This window comes from Bufo gargarizans, chromosome 1, assembly GCF_014858855.1.
Source record: "Bufo gargarizans isolate SCDJY-AF-19 chromosome 1, ASM1485885v1, whole genome shotgun sequence".
Classification (NCBI taxonomy): Eukaryota; Metazoa; Chordata; class Amphibia; order Anura; family Bufonidae; genus Bufo; species Bufo gargarizans.
In genome coordinates, this window is record NC_058080.1 from 184,614,203 (window position 1) to 184,637,831 (window position 23,629).

The following is a 23,629-nucleotide window of genomic DNA, read 5'->3' on the forward strand; positions in this document are numbered from 1 at the left end:
AGTTATTCACTGACGCCACATGCTATTTGCCCTTTTTCTAAATTCTCTGTCCAACTCACTGAGGTGGATACACATGTTCAGTTCCATCCTTCAACTGCCACCAGCTGCAGTGGAAAGTACACACCCCTGAGAAAGTGCAGGCTCCCTGAGCTGCCAGCTTGAAAAAAGGTCTAGCAAAGCAATAGCAACTATGAATGGGCAGATCACAGGATCCATGTGAGATACAGGGCTGGTGCTCAGGTTGTTAGAAAGAGACTGGCATGTTTTTCATTTAATACATTACTCATGGGATAGCCTCTTTAATGGAATAAATACACGATTGAATAAGGACATTACTGCATCATATACCATCTCATATGTGTGATGGAGTGCACATACCAGAAGGAGTAAGGTGGAGGGCAAAACACTGGCTTTTGCGGGAGGTAGTTCTATGACAGGTTGCAGTTGAGTAGCAGCTCTGATATATGAGCCCAAAACATTCTAGGTCGGTTTTCTAGCAGTAGAAACAGGACAGGGACGTTTTATTTTACAACCCCGTAGATGTCTTTTGCTAATTAAAAGTATTAAAGAGGCATTCTCATCTGAGAGGATATGCCCCCATTGTCTGACAGGTGCAGGTCCCACCTCTGGGACTGGAACCTGCACGAGAACAGACCAGGGATGGTGGTGGCTGGAGGACCCCGGGTTTCACTTGGCTACTTTTGGCGGCCCATTGAAATGAATGGAGACCGGCTGCGCATGCGCAGTGCACCCTCCATTCTCAGACAATGGGAGCATATCCTAGCGATATGCCCTCATTGTCTGAGATGGGAAAATCCCTTTAAGGTTTTTTTTTTTTTATTAGGCTACTTTCACACTAGCGTTCGGGCGGATCCGTTCTGAACGGATCCGCTCATAATAATGCAGGCGGAGGCTCCGTTCAGAACGGATCCGTCTGCATTAAAATGGCAAAAAAAAAGCTAAGTGTGAAAATAGCCTCGGACGGATCCGTCCAGACTTTCAATGTAAAGTCAATGGGGGACGGATCCGCTTGAAGATTGAGCCACATTGTGGCATCTTCAAACGGATCCGTCCCCATTGACTTACATTGTAAGTCTGGACGGATCCGCACGGATCCGCACGGCCAGGCGGACACCCGAACGCTGCAAGCAGCGTTCAGCTGTCCGCCTGTCCGTGCGGAGGCGAGCGGAGCGGAGGCTGAACGCCGCCAGACTGATGCAGTCTGAGCGGATCCGCTCCATTCAGACTGCATCAGGGCTGGACGGCTGCGTTCGGGTCCGCTCGTGAGCCCCTTCAAACGGAGCTCACGAGCGGACACCCGAACGCTAGTGTGAAAGTAGCCTTACATGTTTTTTGTTTATATAGTTTATTTTCCTACAGAACCACTTTCAATGTATCAACACTGTAAGCCATTACCAAGTCTTGTGCTGCACAAAAAAAAAATTGAAAAAAAAAAAAATAAAAATATATATATATATATATATATATATAAAATAAGGCCTAAACCAAGTAAAACTTTCAAATGATCACACACAGCGTGTTATCTGGTAACTTAAAGGATACAATATTCTGTGAAAACATAGCGTATATATATTTGCTTTGATTTAGCTTTTTTTTAAAGAACTAATATTTTATTTTAGGATAAAATTACATTTCTGTAGTAAATATACTTTAAAAATAATACAATTCAAGTGAAATCTTAAAAATAACAAAACAACAACAACAACAACCAAATCTGTGACTGCTACAAAAAGAGAACTTATAAAGAAAGGAATATAAAATGTTACTTTTTCCAAAAGTGATCATGCCCTTATAATAAGATGAAGCAACATAAAACTGGCAAAGGTGAAGAATCATTTCTAAATGGTTTCAAATTGGTGCCTTGAGTGGGTGAGCCATGCATGTTATTTGCCTTACATTCGTTGCCAAGGAGGCAATACATCACACAATTTATTTTTATATAAAATTAGACAAATTTTCTTTTTTAACCAGGAATGAAATCGTGAAATGAGTGACAGTAACAGTATAATATCTAACCAAGTTACAAAAAATACAGTAATAAAGTCTTTCAGTACAGTTTGGCAATATTGTGTGTCCTTTGCTTTAATGACCTTTTTTTTACCAGCTAAAGTCTGGTCATATGGTTCAGGCAGTCACAATACAAGACACTATTAACACAACTGGAACGGAAATCCATGGATACCATGTACAGCTTCGGTGCATCACATATGGTACATGTAGCTAGAGAAACTGAACATAATTTTGTGGAATAAGCCCTCGTCTGCCGTTAAGCGTTCCCTCCAACCATCCAGGTTCTCTTGAGTTATGTACTACAAAGAAAAAAAAACATAAATCACTTCTTGCTGCTGCTATGTAAAACACAATTGTCACATTGCAGACCTACTATAATTCAGATACTGTATGTATTAGAAAGGCAGATTAGCAAGCGATTGTCAGGACAGAAGTGTTCCCTACCGGCAATCCCCTGCTCACTAACAGAGGGGACCGCTGCTATTACATGCAGTGCTCTCCTTAGCAGCATGTGGAGGAGCGATCACTGTGTCATCGCTTGTCGCCATACTGACTAGTGGTTTGCCGGCAGATCGCTACTAGACAGCACAATTTTACACTGCATATCACACAAACTTCATTTTATGACAATCGGAAACTGCAACAACCATAACAAAGGTATAGTTATGATGTTAAATAGACCCAACATGTATTTCCATTTGTTAGATATGCTTGAAAGAGCTGACAAATTCACTTCAAAGGGAACCTGTCACCTCTATAAACCATCTTAAGCCGCCAGCAGTACCTGAGAATAGCCAGCAGTGTGTTTCTGACGATGGTTTTGTTCCTGAAGGCAGATGCGGCAAAAGCTCAGAAAATGTTCCTTTATCCCCTGCCGACACACTTCTCTAGTCATGCTTGAAGTCAAGAGGGCTGCGGCCTCCTTGCCTCAAGTCAAGATAACCACACACCCTTCCCTGCCCCTTCGCTGTGACTGACAGCCAGCAGTTTGGCTGGCTTTGCCGAACTCTCTGCATAAGCGATGTCAGTCACAGCGAAGAGGCAGGGAAGGGGGCGTGGTTACCGTGACTTGAAGCAAGGAGGCCGCAGCCCTCTTGACTTCAAGCATGACTAGAGAAGCGCGCCGGCAGGGGATAAAATAACGTTTTCTGAGCTTTTGCCGCATCTAACTTCAGGAACAAAACAATCGTCAGAAACACACTGCTGGCTACTCTCAGGTACTGCTGGCAGCTTCAAATGTTTTTTGGAGGTGACAGGTTCCCTAAAAGAATACAGTTGCAAGAAAAAGTATGTGAACCCTTTGGAATGATATGGATTTCTGCACAAATTGGTCATAAAATGTGATCTGATCTCATCTAAGTCACAACAATAGACAATCACAGTCTGCTTAAACTAATAACACACAAAGAATTAAATGCTACCATGTTTTTATTGAACACACCATGTAAACATTCACAGTGCAGGTGGGAAAAGTATGTAAACCCTTGGATTTAATAACTGGTTGAAACTCTTTTGGCAGCAATAACTTTAACTAAACGTTTCCTGTAGTTGCAGATCAGACGTGCACAGCGGTCAGGAGTAATTTTTGACCATTCCTCTTTACAGAACTGTTTCAGTTCAGCAATATTCTTGGGATGTCTGGTGTGAATCGCTTTATTGAGATAATGCCACAGCATCTCAATTGGGTTGAGGTCAGGACTCTGACTGGGCCACTCCAGAAGGCGTATTTTCTTCTGTTCAAGCCATTGTGTTGTTGATTTACTTCTCTGCTTTGGGTCGTTGTCCTGTTGCAACACCCATCTTCTGTTGAGCTTCAGCTGGACAGATAGCCTTAAGTTCTCCTGCAAAATGTCTTGATAAACTTGGGAATTCATTTTTCCTTCGATCATAGAAATCCGTCCAGGCCCTGACACAGCAAAGCAGCCCCAAACCATGAAGCCCCCGCCACCATACTTCACAGTTGGGGATGAGGTTTTGATGTTGGTGTGCTGTGCCTCTTTTTCTCCACACAGTGTTGTGTGTTTCTTCCAAACAACTCAACTTTGGTTTCATCTGTCCACAGAATATTTTGCTAGTACTGGTGTGGAACATCCAGGTACTCTTTCACAAACTGTAAACATGCAGCAATGTTTTTTTTTGGACAGCAGTGGCTTCCTCTGTGGTATCCTCCCATGACATCCATTATTGTTTAGTATTTAACGTATCGTAGATTCGCTAACAGGGATGTTAGTATATGCCAGAGACTTTTGTAAGTCTTTAGCTGACACTCTAGGATTCTTCTTCACCTCATTGAGCAGTCTGTGCTGTGCTCTTGCAGTCATCTTTACAGGACGGACACTCCTAGGGAGAGTAGCAGCAGTGCTGAACTTTCTCCATTTATAGACAATTTGTCTTACCATGGACTGATGAACAGCAAGGCTTTTGGAGATACTTTTATAACCCTTTCCAACTTTATGCAAGTCAGCAATTCTTAATCATAGGTCTTCTGAGAGCTCTTTTGTGCGAGGAATCATTCACATCAGGCAATGCTTTTTGTGAAAAGCAAACCCAGAACTGGTATGTGTTTTTTATAGGGCAGGGCAGCTGTAACCAACACCTCCAATCTCATCTCATTGATTGGACTCCAATTGTCTGAAACCTCACTCCAATTAGCTCTTGGAGATGTCATTAGTCTAGGGGTTCACATACTTTTTCCACCTGCACTGTGACTGTTTACATGGTGCATTCAATAAAAACATGATAACATTTAATTCTTTATGTGTTATTAGTTTAAGCAGTCTGTGATTGTCTATTGTTGTGACTTAGATGAAGATCAGATCACATTTTATGACCAATTTGTGCAGAAATCCATATCATTCCAAAGGGTTCACATACTTTTTCTTGCAACTGTATACATTATCAAATCTTGAAAGATACTGTATGTTAATATGCTAAAATGATAACCTAAATATTAAGCCTAACACTTGTCTAGAAATGCTACTTTTTACAGTTTTTTAATGCCATTCCCTACTTGAGTGAGTTTTCCACTTTATAAAAATGTCTGAGTGATAAATCTGGGATGAAACTCAGTAACAGAATCCATAACGCAATTCTGGTTTTACCACCAAACTAAGTGTGAACAAATTTCATAAGAGGAAATTTTCTTATCTCTAGTAATAACCTTCATATAGACAGTGGAGGAAGGAGCAATATGGATATATAGTTACTGTTAAGCTTTACTTAGAGGGGGGCACATGGGGACTCTACTGTTATAGCACCTGGGCACTTGTTTAGGTCCTCACACTGCAGAGCTGATGTGCTTATCCCTGTGACCACAAAACTGAACCAAAGTATTTCTTACCAAACTAGCAAAATATTGGCTGTAAGTATTTAATTGGCTTGTCCAAAACAATAATTTTGACAAGGATATATAGTAACAATGCTGTGTCGACATGACATGTGATAACTGCAGCCTATTACTGACTATGGCGATGACTTCAGTGGTGTTAACTAGAGGTGAGCGAATTTCTCAAAAATTCTATTTGGTCAGTTTGCTGAATTTTCCAAAAAGATCCGATTCGATCTAAATTTCTTTGTGGTGAATCTCGTTAAAAAATAATAATAATAATATTTACTGGCTGCAGAGAGCCTGTATAGTGATGTAAAACATTGTGCCTTGCAGAAACACGCATAGGGAGTCTGCTATGGTAGTGAAACTGTGAGTCAGTATGACACACAGATGACAGGTGTCGCTCTTAGAATCACTGTACACTTCATGGGGCCAAAACTGATCAAATAACTCAAGTGTGAACTCAGCCTTACAGGTCAAGGTATAAAGAACCGTGCAGAGGCCCAAGATCCTACTATAGTGTGAAAGAGCGCACTCCTTTTACACCGTCAGCAGCTGATTCCACATAGATTTCTACAGAACCTGTTCTATTAAATTACAAGTGGAGTGGAGAGGGTGTCAGCAGTAAGTTTGTGTCGACGTCACAGATTATTTGTCTTCTCTGATCAGTCAGAACAATAACCCCCCAAAAAAGGATCCTGTCTGTTGAGCATCCGTCTTAACTTGGTCAGCATAAGGTCAGTAATGCATCAGTATTGCTAAAGCAAAACAAACAAAAACAAAACAGGAGTGGATCCAAAACAGAGATGACACGTGAACAGAATATCTGCATGTCTTCTGTGTTTTGTACTCACTCCTGCTTTTGGCTACCAAATCATAAGCCAAATTCTGATGCAAAATAGGGACCATGTCATACAGGCCTTACAGCTGCTACATAGACAGGATCCGTTGTGTGTCTCATTTTTACTTCCTTCTGACAGATCAGAAGAATGGTCAAATAAATGGTGATGTCATCTACGCCAAAAAGGCAAAATAGTGGCCCAGTCATAAAGTGGGGAGGGTGGGAACAGCATGAGAAGTCCACAGAGAGACCCAGTGACAGAGTGGTGAGGTGGCAGCAGCATGAGGAGACCAAAGAGTGTTGAGATGGCATAGTGGTGAGCTGGCAGCAGCATGAGGAGACCACAGAGTGGCCCAGTGACATAGTTGTGAGTAGGGTTGGGCGATATCAAAAATATTCCCGCGATAACGATATTTGTGGTCAAGGCTCCAGGAGGAGCACTGGACGAAGGTGAGAGAACTGGATACGGTTGAACCTAACTTGGCTAGTGGTGTGCCTTTAGCCATGTATGCGGGTAAGCCAGAAAAGGGGGCAAACCCAAAGAAGTCTGTGCTTGAAGCGAGACTGGAAATGAGGGAGGGTAGGGTGGGGCACCACGCGATGCCGACAGCCTGGAGAGGCCGTGCGGCAGGTAAATACCCTATGCCCCTCCCACAAATGCAGGCTGGAAATCCAGCCTGCTGTACTTGTGGTCAAGGCTCCAGGAGGAGCACTGGACGAAGGTGAGAAAACTGGATACGGTTGAACCTAACTTGGCTAGTGGTGTGCCTTTAGCCATGTACGCGGGTAAGCCAGAAAAGGGGAAAAACATGAATTTAGGCAGTTTATTGATTGAGAAATTTACAGAACCAAATTAGAAAAAGCTTTGGCGATCTCGACCGGTGAATGTGGGATGTAACGGGCAAAACATGAAGATTGCCACCGTCCCATTTTACGTATGATGTGAGCTGGGACGCCATGTTTGGAAGCTGCGGACGCGGCCTGAGGAACCCATAGAAGCTGAGGTAGAGGGCAGCTTTGAGGATCAAACTTTTGAATGGCCCGAAAGGATTACCATCTAGGGAGGCAGAAATCTTTTGAAATAAATCCCCTGTGACTGGTTGTCTGGTGGGAGTGGACGGAGAGGATTGCTTCTGGATGCCTCTCAAGACTGCCTTGACCGCCTGGGAAGAAAAGAAGGAGATATGACTGGGATGATTGATCATGTGGTGATGCTGGATGCCCGCTAGGTAGAGTCTGATGGTGTTGTGAGATAACCTGAGCTCCTTATGGCAGTACACCAAGAAGGCCAGGACGAAGGAGACCTTGTCCTTGTCCCCCCTAGGATGAAGGCATGAAAATAGTCTGAAGGTGTTCCACCCCGTTTGATAGTTCCGAGAGTGACTTGCGGATGAGACCGTGGGCTGCGGAAATGTACTTATCTAGTACACGATCAGGGCTTCGAACCCTGGAGGGTTGATTCCGATTCTCCGAGCTCCTGGCATGATCTGAAAGAATAAATTGAAGTTTAATCGGGAAAGGGCATCGGCTGCGGTGTTCTTTTTGCCCTCTATGTGCCTACAGATGACGTGGAAATTTTGTTGCAAAGACAGCCAGGTGAGTTTGCGAACTAGACGCATGACCTTGGGGGAGCTGGACCTACCCCTAGCGAGGATGTCGACAACCGCTTGGTTGTCCGTCATGAAGCATACTGGCCTATTTCTCCATGACTGCCTCCAGACAAGAGCCTCTGATACGATGGGGTACACTTCGAGCAGGGGAGAGGACTTGGCGGCCTCCTGGTCTGAAGAGACCTGCGCGGGCCAAGGTCCCACAAACCACTGGTCCCCGCAAATGGCTCCAAAACCGAGGGATGTGGCAGCATCGGAAAACACCAAGGGGGAGGCATCATTCCACTGGGGAACAAAGAGAGAGATGCCGTTCCAGCTGGACAAGAAAACTGACCACATGGCCAGATCAGCCAACGCATCGCGTTCGAGGTGGATGAGGGTATGCTGATCTGAGGCTGTTGGGAGGAGTCTGAGTAGGCCGGAGGTGAATGATCTGCCCTGCGGCATGATCCTGGCGGCAAAGTTGAAAGACCCCTAACAACGATTGGAGTTCCAGCTTTGACACCGTGCGGGTACCCACGAGCCTGGCCACTGAGTCCTTTAGCCTAATTAACAAGTCTGGCCTCCATTTTGATGGTGTCTAGGGTGATACCTAAAAAGGTGATTACCCTGGAGGGGCCCTCAACCTTTGAGGGGGCCACTGGAACGTTCAGGTTACTGAACAGGCTAAGAAGGCTGTCCAGCCTGTCCGGAACGTGTTCAGCCTGCTCAATGAGTAAGAAATCGTCCAAGTAATGGATCACCCTTCGGACAATGGGCATGGTTGACCAGGACCCAGTGAAGTGCTTGGGCGAACTGATCAAAGAGCCAGGGGCTGCTCTTTGACCCGAACGTCAAGCGGGTGGCAAAATAATACTTTGCTCTCCATTTAATGCCATAGAACTTCCACAGGTGAGGCAGGATTGGCAGCAGCTTAAAGGCATCCGAAATGTCTGCCTTTGACAACCAAGCTCCTGCTCCGACCTGTAAGATGAGTTGTATGGCTTCGTCCAGAGAAGAATACTGCATGGAGAACTCGTCTGACGGGACCAGAGAATTGAGGCTGGGGGTGCTGGATGCATGAGGAGCAGACAGATCGTAAATTAATCTTTTTTTATTTGAGGATTTCTTTACAACTAAGCCTAAGGGGCTGACCCGGTACACGAGGAAGGGGGATTCGGCAAATGGGCCAATCATGAAGCCTTTCTGCAATTCTGCCTCCAACAATTCGTCCACCGCCACAGGGTCCGCCAAAGATGAGAGAAGGTTGGGGCATTCACAAGTGACCTGCGGAAGGGTGACTAACCCTGTATGAAAACCCTCGGAATTTTTTTTTTTGAGGAACAGGACGAAATTGGGGTCATGGTGCTGTTGGAGGAGGGAGAGTAACAGGTTGATGTTGACCGCGCCTAGTCAGGAGCGTTTAGCCGTTCGCTGGGAACAGGAGGACTGAAGGTGGGCCCTAAAACAGATGGAGCAAATGTGTAGTGCTTTGCACTTGTCATAACTGCAGAAGCCTAAGTTGAAATTATTGCAGATTTGATTGTTCCCTAAGAAGGTGATGGGACGGCCAATTTTATCCGAAAAAGGGTTAGATTCCTGTGCTCCGGTGTTGATGATTGGCCTGGAAGGGGGTGGGTTGGAGACGTGGGGGCACCAATCGGAAGAATGAAGGACTGATTGGCAGTTGGAACAAGCTGGGGCTTTCTGGCCGGCAAAATGCCTGCAAAAGAGCTCCATGTCCAGGACAGCCCAATTGGTGACATGCTGATATTGGAGGAACGCTGCTGCTGCCTTTGCAGAAAATGACCGGTGGTATTCATAGAAAGCGGAGCCGCCGTATTTGTACCCTAACTCGGTGACTCTGTACAGGTATGTATCTAGCTCTTCCCTGCGATGGGGATGTACGGAGCACACGATATCACGGTATAGGCTGAAGGTCAGCATGAATTCAGGGATGGTAAGCTTCCTATTGAGGTGGGCATCTTTAGATCTGAGCACTACCGATACATCACCGCAGGCAATTGTTCGGTTTTCGACTGTGTCGTGGGTGGAGATCAGGATGGCGGCTAAGTTGATGTCCTTTCCTGCCAGAATATCACGCCTGATATTTTCTGGCACGAAGAAGGCAGGGGCGATGTCGGGAGTGCCGGGACTTGTACCTGGGGCGTTGGATCGGGAAGTGGAAGGAACGGCTTCGGGTTCTGGGGGAGGAGGAGACGTGGAACCCTTGTTCTCGATGGCCTGGAGCCTGGAATCAATGTCTGAAATTGATGACGCTAAATTGTTGATGGTCGGGTGGAGTTGGGTCAGGGATAGTTGAATGGTAGACATGGACACCAGATCTTCGGAGGCCCTGGGTGGTTCGGGAGCCCTGGGTGATTCGGGAAAAAGCAAACGGTATAGCTCGGCCTTTCGCGCTGATGCAGAGTGGCGGATCCCCTTCTTTTTGAGTTCAGTGATCAACTTGGGGATGGTCCAATGTCTGTATGAAGCGCGGCTGGCTGTTTCGGAGATTGCTGACTCTGGGATAGACATCGAGTCTTCTATGTCGGACACGTGGGACATGATACCGCTGAGTATGGGCACACCGTTCGAGCCGGACCCTGTTAGGAGGACCTGAAGTGAAATGACAAACCCCATACAATACATTTTTTTTTTTTTTTGGGACTTACCTGGAGCCAAGGAAGGGTTAGGACGGAATTTAAATAGAACACTGACCGCAATCGAAATGCCCGGGTATGGCCGCGAAGAGGGTGAAAACTTCACACCCCGCGAACCTGAGATTGGTAAGTGAGGAAGCTTAACTGGTACCTGCGTGAAGAGGTACACCAATAACATTCTGATAAGGAACTTACGTAAATGACGATCAGGAAAGGACGAAACCTGGATGAGGAGAAAATAAATGACAACCTGACCGTGTCAGGCAAATTACGAAAAAATTTAGACGGTGCAGGATGATCGGATTGGAGACCCAGGGTGCGCCAGGAGTTGGTTCTGAAGAAGATAAGAAGAGGGTGCTGTGGAGACGAGTGGCACGTGCCAGGTGCCGTGATGTGTGGACAGAAGGCATGCCCGGGGCCAACAAAACCGACCTGAACGTATCAGGCAGAAGAACGTGGTATAACCTGAAGGCTATCAGGCGACGGAAAGACAAGACCTGAAGGAATCAGGGAAAACAACGTGACCTGAGCGTATCAGGTAGGAAATGAACATAACCTGGCATGTCAGGTGATTTAGAGGCGTTGGGCCCTGTAACAAGACCGATGGCCGAGACGCATCTGATGACGAAACCCCTACTGGATGCCAGCGTGGAACTTACAAATGTGGCAGGCAGTGAGGTGACATGACCCGCGCATGATGGCAACGGAGAGCAACAGGACCCGAGCGTAACAGTTAAAGAAACATGAACTGACCGTGATAGGTACAAGACTGGGCGTGACTAGAAAGAAAAGACGTGACCCGGGTGCTGGCGGGCGAAGACATGACTGGCGTGATGGGCAGTAGGAGATGACATGAGCACAGTGGAAGACAATTGGAAGCGAGCGGGACAGTGGGAGGAGGCAAGACATGAGTCGAGATAAAAACAGACAGAGGCGTGACTTGGTATGACGCATGGAGAGCAATGATATGACCTGAACGGATCAGGAAAAAGGACATTGAGAGGGCTTGAACGTATGAGGCAACAAGACATGAAGTGTGACAGGACAGTAGGAGGGGGGTTGACGTGAGTGACGTAAGTAGACAAAGGAAAAATATTTGGATTGATAAACAAAACGAGCAGATCAGGCAACAGGACAAAAGAGGACCTGAATGTCTCAGGACCAGGACATGGCGAAAACCTGAACGTGACAGGCAAGAGGACACAGAGTAACCCTGGACGTATCACGCAGCGTGGCCACGAAGAAAACCTGAACGTATCAGGAGGGAGGACATGAAGAAAAACTGAACGTAACAAGCAAGAGGACACGAAGAAAACCTGAGCGTATCAGGCAACAGGGCATGAAGAAAACCTGAACGTATCAGGCAACAGGACACAACGAAAACCTGAATGTATCAGGCAACAGGACACGACGAAAACCTGAACGTATCAGGCAACAGGACACGAAGAAACCTGAACGTATCAGGAAAACAGGACACGAAGACAACCTGAACGTATCAGGCAGGAGGAAAGGAGAAAACCTGAACGGATCAGGCAATAGGACACAACGAAAACCTGAACGTGTGACAGAGCTGGACTAAAAAGGTGGAGAAGTGTGATGTTTTTGTTTTTTTTTAACACCAGCGGCAGTGCAAGTGCTGCTTGATGAGACGCAGCATATGGTTAACGGGGGACGGTTCTCCACCGGCCAGACCCGCTGATCCGTGGGACTTGGACCCGGGGGGGGTCCTTTGGCGTGGGAAAATGGAACCCAGGCGCTTGAGGATGCTGCGACTCATGAGCGGAATGTAACCTAGAAATGTGAACCTGGATAGCAAAAACACAGGGGCATTTAAGAGAAACCTGGGAGCACTGCCAACAAGGGGGGGGGGGGGGGCTGCTGAGTGATTAAAAAGACATGCCTGAGCCATGCTGCCAGCCAGGAGCCAGTGATGGGCCCTGACCTGCTCCACTGATTGTTTGAGACAAGCTCTTCCCACCATTGCTCTGATACAGGGCTGGTTAAGTAGTGCCCAATTGCATGCTAATAAGTTTTTACCAGGAACCCAACCTACATGGCCTGATTCTGTATGCAGGAGATTGAAATGTACCAAGAGACCTGGGGGAGTTGCGGTGGTGCGAACGTGTTCCAGACCTGACAGTGAAGCAGCAGGGGGCCGCTATACGCATGCCCCATATGTGATGTGCGGAGGGAGCGCAGTAAGCGGGGGTGAGGGCTGAGGGGACCGCGCAGCTGGCGGCGGCCGCCCGTGATATGCAGACAGGTGGTGGAGCGAATGGGGCCGGTTTCGCTTACCGAAATCGCCGCGTAGGAGAGGAGTGCTGCCGCTGCCCGTCGATGCAGGGAAGGCCGGAACCGGAACCAGGATGACGTCACCGCAATACGAGATGCCGCACCACACGATGCCGACAGCCTGGAGAGGCCGTGCGGCAGGTAAATACCCTATGCCCCTCCCACAAATGCAGGCTGGAAATCCAGCCTGCTGTACATATCGCGATAAATACCCATTTAGAATTAAAAAAACACTTGGGGCCACAAGGAGAAGTTATACTGTATGGGGCAGCCACAAGGAGACATTATACTGTATGGGGGCAGCCACAAGGATACATTATACTGTATGGGGGCAGCCACAAGGAGACATTATACTGCATGGGGAAAGCCACAAGGAGACATTATACTGTATGGGGCAGCCACAAGAAGAAGTTATATTGTATGGGGCACTGGGGCAGCTACAAGGAGATGTTATACTGTATGGGGCAGCCACAAGGAGACGTTATACTGTATGAGGCGGTAGGCCACAAGAAGATGTTATACTGTATTGGGCGGTGGGCCACAAGGAGATATTATACTGTAGGGGCGGTGGGCCACAAGGAGATATTATACTGTATGGGGTGGTGTGTGGTAGTGTAGGGACGCCTCTTACGATCCATGTGTAACTGTGGTAAGATCCTATTAGGGAAATTCGTAGAGGAAGTCTTCTTTGGGAGATTTTAAAGAAGAGGACAGGGCTCAACATGGGCTAGAAGTGACAACTGGTATGGGGGAGGGGGGGGTCATTCTCCACCCCAAAAAAATAGCAGTACATGAGTAAGCTGACTTCAACTATGAAGTTCTCCTACCCCTATAAATCACCCCCATGCACAGTGACTGCAGTCTTTACCTGAAGGAGTAGTGAAATAGCCAGGGGTTATGTTAGCAGTCAGTAGTGGGCTGTTGGTCACAAAGGGCAACGCACATGAAAACACAGAAAACACCATCAATGTAAACCATCAGTCTACCGGAGCCCAGTACACACGATATATACAAATACACGTCATGTATGTACACAATGACATCTCTATTTATATGCGTATCACATCACAGGTGGACACTGGAGTAAAGACACATGCGTTGGTGACACATATTAATGTTTGTACAAAGTTTTGGTAATGTTGCAGCAGATGGCAGCAAGATCACTTACTGCTTTATATGTTAGCTGCCCCATGGTTCAGAGAAAAGTCTATTTGTTAGGTCCCACCGAGTTTTAGTCATATGTCACTCAAACTACTGCACTGACAAGAGGCAGGAGAGCAGAGCAAGACGCAGGGCAGAGGAGGAGCAGAGAGAGGTGGTGGAGGAGCAGAGCAAGGCAGCGGTGGAGGAGGAGCAGAGCAAGAAGAGAGACAACGGAGGTGGAGCAGAACAAGACGAGAGGAGGCAGAGGTGGAGCAGAGCAAGACGAGAAGCGGAGGAGGAGCAGAGCGAGGTGGAGGAGGAGCAGAGCAAGACGGGTGGAGGTGGAGCAGAGCAAGACAAGAAGCGGCGGCAGACTAGGCACCAAACTTGTGGAAAAGCGAAAAAAAAACTAAAAAAACCTGCTTGCAGTGGTAATGTAGTAAAAACCCTCCAGTGCACTTGCAGTAGTAATGCAGGAGGCAGAGACCAGTGACCGGGGAACGTAAGCAGGTGGCAGGAAGCGGACATTTTAGAAGCGGTCAGCACACATGCGACCGCTCTTATGACGTCCTTAAATACTGCGGTTATTAGGAAAGGGCGATATCGCCATATCACCGATTTTCAATATCGCGGTATATCGTGGATACCGGTATATCGCTCAACCCTAGTTGTGAGGTGGGGGGCAATACCAGTACCAGCTGAAGATGGTGGGTGGCAGCAGGAGCACCTGGCAGCAGGGGTGTGGCAGCATCAGAATAGTAGCTGAAGCAAGTAGCCAGAAGAAACAGGTCTCTTTTGACAAAGTTGGCACCATAGATGATCTCGTCTGATGCATCAGGCACTGGTATGTGAAAATCCTGGCTGATCCACGCCTGATTCATCTTCACAAAGGTCAGTTTCTCCATATTTTGGGTGGACAGGCGAGTTCATCTTGGGGAAACTATGGCCCCTGCCGCACTAAACACATGTTCTGATGCCACACTGCTGGCCGGACAGGAAAGCTTGTCCAGGGCAAACTCGGCCAGTTGCGCCCACAAATCGAGTTTGGCTGCCCAGTAGTCAAGGGGATCTTCGATGTGGGGTGGCAGGGTGGACTCCAAGTATGCCACAACCTGCTAGTTCAGTTTCTGCTCTATGCCTACCTGCTGCTGGTGAGTAATTTCTTCAGTAGGCGGGTGAAGAAAACTGCTCATCAGCGACTTTAGACTAACCCTAAGTTCAGACCTGAGCGTTTTACAGCGCGTTCCTACGCGCTGTAAAACGCTCAACAAGGAGAAACCAATGATTCCCTATGGGAATGGTTCTCACCTGGGCGTTTTACAGCGCGTACGATCGCGCTGTAAAACGCCCGACGCTCAAACAAGTTCTTGAGCTTTTTTGGGGGCGTTTGTCGCGCTTTCCCACACATAGATATTCGGGAACGCGCGACAATGTGTGCACGCCTGTCTCTGTATGCGCGATTGTAAACGCCCGTACAATCGCGCATACAGAGCGCTCATTTCAGAACGCTCAGGTCTGAACCCCCTGTTAAGTTGCTGCTGATGGAGCTGGAACTGCCCCTGCCCCTGCCCCCCCCCACCCAAGCAGCCATGGCAGTGGAACGTGAGCGCAAAGGCCCCCCCCCCCCCCAAGTCAGACGTGCATGAGGATGGGCGATGGCCAACTGACTACATGGGATGTCTCAATAGTAGTTCAGTTTATCCTCCCTCTCAGCGGGTGTAAAAAAGGCTCCCATTTTGGACTAGTAGCGAGGGTGCAGAGCCAGTAGTCATCCCTCTGCTGAATGTTGACAATTCGGCTGTCACTACGCAAGCAACTGGCATGCATTGGGCCATTTGCGCAAGTCACTCGGAGGGACTCCCTGCCTCCTTCTCCACTGCATACTGCCACAGTGTGTCTAGGTCATCTGCCTGGTCTTCCTTATCACCCTGTAGCTCCTCCAGATGCTCCTCCTCTCCTGTCACTTGTGTAGAAAAACCACCCATTTCTCTACACATTTCTTGTGCTCAAATGTCCTCCTCCTCCTCTAGTTCAGCCCCCACAGGAATCATGTGGCTGTAAGATGTAGTCACTACATCTCCTGTCCCCTAGCCAGCAATATTTAGCAGCATCTGCTCCAGGACATGAATCAGTGGAATGACGTTGTTCACTACCGTAGCCCTGGCGACTAACAAATAAAGTGGCCTCCTCAAAGGGCCCGAACAAACGGCAGGTGTCAAGCATGAGCTGCCACTAGCTAACATCGAAGTTACACAGGGGAGTACTTCTGTCCACCTGTATCATCAATAAATCGTTTATGGCCTTTCTCTGTTCATATAATCGGTCGAATATATGGAGGGTGGAACTCCAACGTGTGGAAACGTTGCATATAGGCCTATGTTGTGGGAAGCCGTTCTGCCTCTGCAGCTCAAGGAGGGTGTGCTTGCAGTGTACGAGTGGCTGAAGTGCATGCAAAGTTTCATGGCCATTTTCAGGATGTAGAGGTGGGGGTGAAGACTTCAGGAACCGCTTTACAACCAGATTGAACATGTATCATGCCTCCTTGACGCAGCGCCGACACCATGTTCCTCCCGTTGTCGGTCACCATGGTTCAAACTTTGAGTTGCCGAGAAGAAAGGCAGGATTCAATTTATTGATGAAGGACGCGGAGCAGTTCCTCCCCTGTGTGACTCTGTTCACCTAGGCAAACTAGGTGCAGAACAGCATGACACCTCCTTGCCCTGCACATGTGGTATGCTGGAGGAGCACTGTAAATGGTCCCTGCAGTGGAGGCAGAGATTGTCAAAGGACCAACAGTGTGAGAAGGTGGAGGTGGAAGCGGCGTCACCTGGCCAAGTTGCTGGTGTGGCTGGGCAGGAACCACATTTACCTAGTGGGCTGTAAAGGACATATATTGTCCTTGACCGTATTTACAGCTCCACACGTCGGCGCTGCCGTGCACTTTGGCAGACACCGACAGGCTCAAGGACTGGCCCACCTTCTGTTCCACATATGTGTGCAGGGCTGGTACTGCCTTTTTTGCAAAGATATGACGGCTTGGGACTCTCCGCAAACCATCAGTTCTCTGAATGGAGAAGAGTCCACCACTTGGAAAGAGAGGGACTGCAGCACCAGCAACTTGGCCAGGAGCACGTTCAGCTTCTGCGCCGTTAGATGGGTGCATTCATACTGTTGTCTCTTGGCAATCAATTGCTGACAAAATGACTATCGAGGAGCAGGAGCATTAGGACCAGTAGATGATGGGAAGGACAGACAGCTACCTTCAGCTGAGGTGGTGAAGCCTTGAATGCTACTGGGTAATGCAGAGGTTGCTGCAGCAGGCTGGACAACCACATCAGAGCCACAGTTCTCCCAGGCCACTTTATGGTGACACTGCATGTGTTGACGCAGGGCCATGTTGCCAAAATTGGCACCCTGGCCACGTTTCACCTTCTGCCCACAAATTTCACCTTCCAGCAGCTTAACAAAAAATTGCCACACCTCCGGGTATAACATTTTCCCCTCAACACTGCGGGCTGACAGCCTGCTACCACTGCCTTTGTGAACCCCTGCACAGCTACTTTCCAGGCAGGTAGGCTCCTGTGAAAAGGGTGGTCTACCCCTGGTACGTTTGGCTCCTGACCTCCCACTGCTGCCACCCTGCTGACTCACGGCTCAGCCGCTGCCTCATGCGCAAGCTGCCACCCTCTTTTCCTGATGATGATGAAGCCCCTTCACCCGTCTCCCCGTCTCCCAAGTGCGATCGGCTACCTCATTATTATCCGCTATGGTCTGCACGTCACTGATGTCCCCTCAACGGTCTCAGGGCCAGGAGCCTGACTGCTCACAACACCTGCTCCCATGCGACTCTCATCATCACTACTTGCCCGCCTACCGGTGGAAGCGGCAGATGTCTCCTACGGATCTTTGCTGGGCAGTAGATGCTGACTCTCCTCTAGTAACTCGTCCGCGCTGAAAAGTGGAGCTGAGCCTACAGCGTATAATACTTCTCACGCTGAGGGAACAGAAAATGACAGAGGCAGGTTGAGGACAGTTGGGGACACAGGGCCTGTTCACAGGCCATGCCAAGTAAGCGTGGAGTCAGAGGAATCCACCGGCTCTTGGCTGGGGTGTGTCTGATGTCACTTGCGATGAAATTGAAGACCGAGTCAACCTTTCAAGCACCGCTGGGTTGCTGGTCAAAACAAGACTGCTAGATGACACTGGGAGCTCAGGCCTCTCGCTGCGACTCCTGCTGCCACCGCCCCCCCCATTCTTCTGCTTGCGACAGAAACATTTGGGCCACTGCCCATTCCCTTTGAAGGGCCTGTCACTTGTCTGTCTGACATACTGTATAATAAAAGAATTAAATAAAAATAAATAATAAATAAAATAATACACCCCAAAAAAGGCTGTAGTACAATGTAACTTCACCGCAGAATGGCAATAAAGATGTATTCTATATCCTATTAATACACCCCACCCAAAAAAAAATGTATAACAATCAAAATTCACTGCAGAATGGATAATAGGACATACATATATTTCCTATTAATATACCTTGTAAATAGCTGTAGTAAAATGTAACTTCACCGCAGAACGGCAATTAAGACGCATACTTTTTCCTATGAATTCCCCCCATACCGACCCCCCCAAAAAGTATAACAATCAAAAATCACTGCAGAACAGCTAATAGGACGTACATATATTTCCTATTAATACACCCCGTAAATGGTTGTATCACGCAGCACTTGCACCCCAATAACAAGCAAGGTTTTCCAGAATAACTGAGCTGTTATTTAGTGAAATTTGGATCTCCAGTTAGTGCAGTAAGGTGTATTAGAATCGCTCTTATTACCCAGGCTGTACACTCTCCTATTAGACCCTGTTCTCCTTTTATAGTGTGGATGATGCCTCCCTATCTATTCCCTACACTATGAATAATCTTTCCCTGAACTTCTAAATCGTTTTTTCAGCACAATAAAGTCTTTCCTAGCACTGTCACATCTCTCCCTGCACTAAGTACACTGGAAAATGTATAGGGCAGTGACATCACAGGGGGTGGCTGGCTGCTGAATGGCTGCATGCATTGCATTGTGGGTGATCCCTTGTTCCCAGAGTTCTTTGCTCCATGTCCTAACATGTGCAGCAGCCATTTTAAGAAAAATTATTGTGATTTGTTACCACGAAGTGTAAGGAAATTTGGCTTCAGTGTGAATACAATTTTTCCTGAAATTCAGATCTAATTCCACTTCGTAAACTTCGATTAGCTCATCTCTAATGTTAGCATGTCACCACTACAGCCATAGATTTTCTGCAGCAACCACATGTCATGTCATCCCTGGAGCCCGATAAACAGAGACTGGTGAGGAACCACGGAAGCATTGGCATGGGATGGGCAGCGGATTGGTGAGGTAAATATTTATTTTATGCACTCATATAGTGCTACTATATTCCGCAGCGCTTTATATCACTTACATTAGCATCACGTTGTCCCTAATAGGGGTCACAATTTAAGTTAAATATGAGTCCTTTTGTTATTTTATAGACTTGTTCGTTTTTTCTATAAAAAAAACACTGTGTTTGGAAAATACCTTTAATATGTCAAAAGTATTTCTATACCTTTTTCATAATAGGCATGCTGTGGATATGAAAAATACAGATAATGGTACATATGGTTTGGGCAAACAGATACTATCTTGCTACTAAAAGAATGTCACTAATGACCACATTGTTCCTGAAACTCAGGATCAGTTAAAGCAGCTCTATAGTGTATGGACCCCACCAAACAACTCTTTATATACTGTAGGGTCCAGGACACTAACAAGTAAAGGGGTTGAGTGATAATGTAGTCATATGTGAAACTCCAGTCCTTACGTGAAGTTAAGCTATTAACTGACATGTCCTGATACAGCGGGAATCTATGTGTATCCTTCTAGCCAAAGGGGTTGTTCAAGCTTAAAAAACATGGATGCTTTCTTCCAAACAGATCCACATCTGACTAGAGGTTGCTGTTTCTAGAAGGTAACAGTTATGTTTTTCTAATCCTGGAAACCCTTTTAAGCATAAAATGCACTTATTAAATTGTTATTTACTCACAGCATTGAAAAACTGACATCTAAAATCATGTAATACATGTAATATGGTCATTGCAGCGGGGTGCCTGTTGTATTATACAGCTGGCACCCACCATGTATGGAGCAGGCTCACCGCAGCAGCCCGCTCTATACAGGGAGTGCAGAATTATTAGGCAAATGAGTATTTTGACCACATCATCCTCTTTATGCATGTTATCTTACTCCAAGCTGTATAGGCTCGAAAGCCTACTACCAATTAAGCATATTAGGTGATGTGCATCTCTGTAATGAGAAGGGGTGTGGTCTAATGACATCAACACCCTATATCAGGTGTGCATAATTATTAGGCAACTTCCTTTCCTTTGGCAAAATGGGTCAAAAGAAGGACTTGACAGGCTCAGAAAAGTCAAAAATAGTGAGATATCTTGCAGAGGGATGCAGCACTCTTAAAATTGCAAAGCTTCTGAAGCGTGATCATCGAACAATCAAGCGTTTCATTCAAAATAGTCAACAGGGTCGCAAGAAGCGTGTGGAAAAACCAAGGCGCAAAATAACTGCCCATGAACTGAGAAAAGTCAAGCGTGCAGCTGCCAAGATGCCACTTGCCACCAGTTTGGCCATATTTCAGAGCTGCAACATCACTGGAGTGCCCAAAAGCACAAGGTGTGCAATACTCAGAGACATGGCCAAGGTAAGAAAGGCTGAAAGACGACCACCACTGAACAAGACACACAAGCTGAAACGTCAAGAAATATCTCAAGACTGATTTTTCAAAGGTTTTATGGACTGATGAAATGAGAGTGAGTCTTGATGGGCCAGATGGATGGGCCCGTGGCTGGATTGGTAAAGGGCAGAGAGCTCCAGTCCGACTCAGACGCCAGCAAGGTGGAGGTGGAGTACTGGTTTGGGCTGGTATCATCAAAAATGAGCTTGTGGGGCCTTTTCGGGTTGAGGATGGAGTCAAGCTCAACTCCCAGTCCTACTGCCAGTTTCTGGAAGACACCTTCTTCAAGCAGTGGTACAGGAAGAAGTCTGCATCCTTCAAGAAAAACATGATTTTCATGCAGGACAATGCTCCATCACACGCGTCCAAGTACTCCACAGCGTGGCTGGCAAGAAAGGGTATAAAAGAATAAAATCTAATGACATGGCCTCCTTGTTCACCTGATCTGAACCCCATTGAGAACCTGTGGTCCATCATCAAATGTGAGATTTACAAGGAGGGAAAACAGTACACCTCTCTGAACAGTGTCTGGGAGGCTGTGGTTGCTGCTGCACGCAATGTTGATGGTGAACAGATCAAAACACTGACAGAATCCATGGATGGCAGGCTTTTGAGTGTCCTTGCAAAGAAAGGTGGCTATATTGGTCACTGATTTGTTTTTGAATGTCAGAAATGTATATTTGTGAATGTTGAGATGTTATATTGGTTTCACTGGTAAAAATAAATAATTGAAATGGGTATATATTTTGTTTTTTGTTAAGTTGCCTAATAATTATGCACAGTAATAGTCACCTGCACACACAGATATCCCCCTAAAATAGCTAAAACTAAAAACAAACTAAAAACTACTTCCAAAAATATTCAGCTTTGATATTAATGAGTTTTTGGGGTTCATTGAGAACATGGTTGTTGTTCAATAATAAAATTAATCCTCAAAAATACAACTTGCCTAATAATTCTGCACTCCCTGTAAAAGCCCTCAGCCACTGTGATGTACAGCTACGTCACAGTGGCTAACGGGGTTAAAGGGCATCTGTCAGCAGATTTTTACCTATGAAGCTGGCTAACCTGCTGCATGTGCACTTGGAAGCTGAAGGCATCTGTGTTGGTCCCATGTTCATATGTGCCCGCATTACTTAGAAAAAGTTAACACACATGCTTAACAAGATGTGTTAACAAAACTAGTTATGTTAAACCGACCCCTTCCATTGATTTTGTTACAGGATATCACTATGACTTAAGAGATTTGAGTTAAGCGTTTAAGTCTACTACATCTGTATGCAAATGAGCCTCTAGGAGAAATGGGGTCGTTGCTGTTAATCCTACAGGCTCCTCTCTCTCTGCAACTGCTGTGCTCTCTCCACTTTGATTGACAGGGCCAGGCATCATGACGTTTGCACTGTCTAACCCTGTCAATCATAATGGAAAGGGTGTGACAGTTGCAGACACAGCAGAGCCTCTAGGTGCAATGACAACTCTCCTCTTGCTCCTAGAGACCCATTTGCACATATTCAAACATATTTTTCTCATCAATGCAGACACATATTAACATGGGACCAACACAGATGCCTTCAGCTGCCAAGTGCACATGTAACAGGTCAGCCAGCGTCATAAGGAAAAATCTGCCGACAGATGCCTTTTAACACAGAGTTTTCCAACATTCATACCTGGCCTACTTATTAGGTTCTACCAAGAATAGTCATACATAACATTGAGATAATCATAAAACACTATTTACCAATCAACAGAAAATAATGTTCCTCTTGTTAATAAATACATTCCTCATTTACCTTAGTTTCCACATAAATCACTTTTAAATACAGTACCATTTTTAACAGCATGCAGTATATATCTTTAAACCGAAGCAGAAAGGAACATTCCTTTTAATTAATTACAAGGTACAGAGCACTTATTACCATTGACTCTCAAAACAGAGCTATAATTGAACAACCCATGGAACCTTCTAAAACTAATGGATTGCAATATATGCATTATCTACACATTTACTCTACAAAGATCTGTAACAAAAAGAGAAAAGCTAAAAGCTAAAGACAGAGAGATACAGCAAGGGCTGAAGCAATTAATATGGGGTAAATCAGCTTAGGAGCATCGTCAGAATCTAGATGCCTGTAACCAGTGTTTTCTCTAAGGAGAAGATCTCTATACAGTCCATTAGTTAAGGAGTCACATTTTTTTTTTTACTTCCAAGACTAATTGAAACAGCGCCTTAAAGCTTCAGTTTAGTGGAAAAACAACCTGTGGCTTATGTCACAACATAGTATGTAAAATCAATGTCCAGTCCATCAATTCCAGTCTCAGTGACCATAGATGCCATTTTCCTAACAGATCTGGGTCACAGACAATAATTCAACTATGGGTCTAAGACGGAACCCATCATGTCCAGAAGCATGGTATATGGCTCCCAGTTCTATGCTAAGATGAGAGAATGTGTGCTGAAATTAGAAGATGAGAAAATACGAAAACCAGATACACTTATTGTACATAGAGCTTTGGGTTTTTGTTAGAAAGGCAAATAGTTTTTTTTTTGTGTGGGAGAATTAGATTTTAAGCGTAAAAACAACATAATTTCAAATAAATTATGCAGTAAGGCTTGACTCACATGTCAGTGTTTGATCTGTGAATTCCATCAGTGGTTGTGAGCCAAAACCAAGTGCAGTTTCCAGGTGTAGGCTCCACTTCTGGTTTTGAATCACAATAACTGATGGAAATCACTGAGCGGTTAAAAGTGGCCTAATACTCACCTTACCATCTCCTGACAGCTGCTGTGCTGATAATTCCTTGGTCAGCCACCACTCTATCTTCACCTGGCCACTTCTGTGGTGTCACGCCAGGCCATCACTGCATCCCGATAAACAAAGATGACAGGGGACCAATAAAGTGAAGCCACAGGAGCTACTGAGGATTGGTAAGGTATTACTCCTTTTGTTGATTTATACCATTG

The 23,629-nt window shown here is 46.2% G+C and overlaps 1 protein-coding gene across 1 annotated transcript in view; it reads right to left on the reverse strand.

Moving 5' to 3' along the window:
• Positions 1 to 1,618: 1,618 nt before the first annotated feature.
• Positions 1,619 to 23,629, reverse strand: part of ARHGAP10 (Rho GTPase activating protein 10) — a 353,126-nt gene continuing 331,115 nt past the window's right edge. Inside the window, exon 23 of the mRNA XM_044300373.1 lies at positions 1,619 to 2,330. Within this exon, the coding sequence (XP_044156308.1) occupies positions 2,242 to 2,330 (89 nt within the window). The 3' untranslated portion in view covers positions 1,619 to 2,241. The remainder of the gene's footprint in view (positions 2,331 to 23,629) is intronic.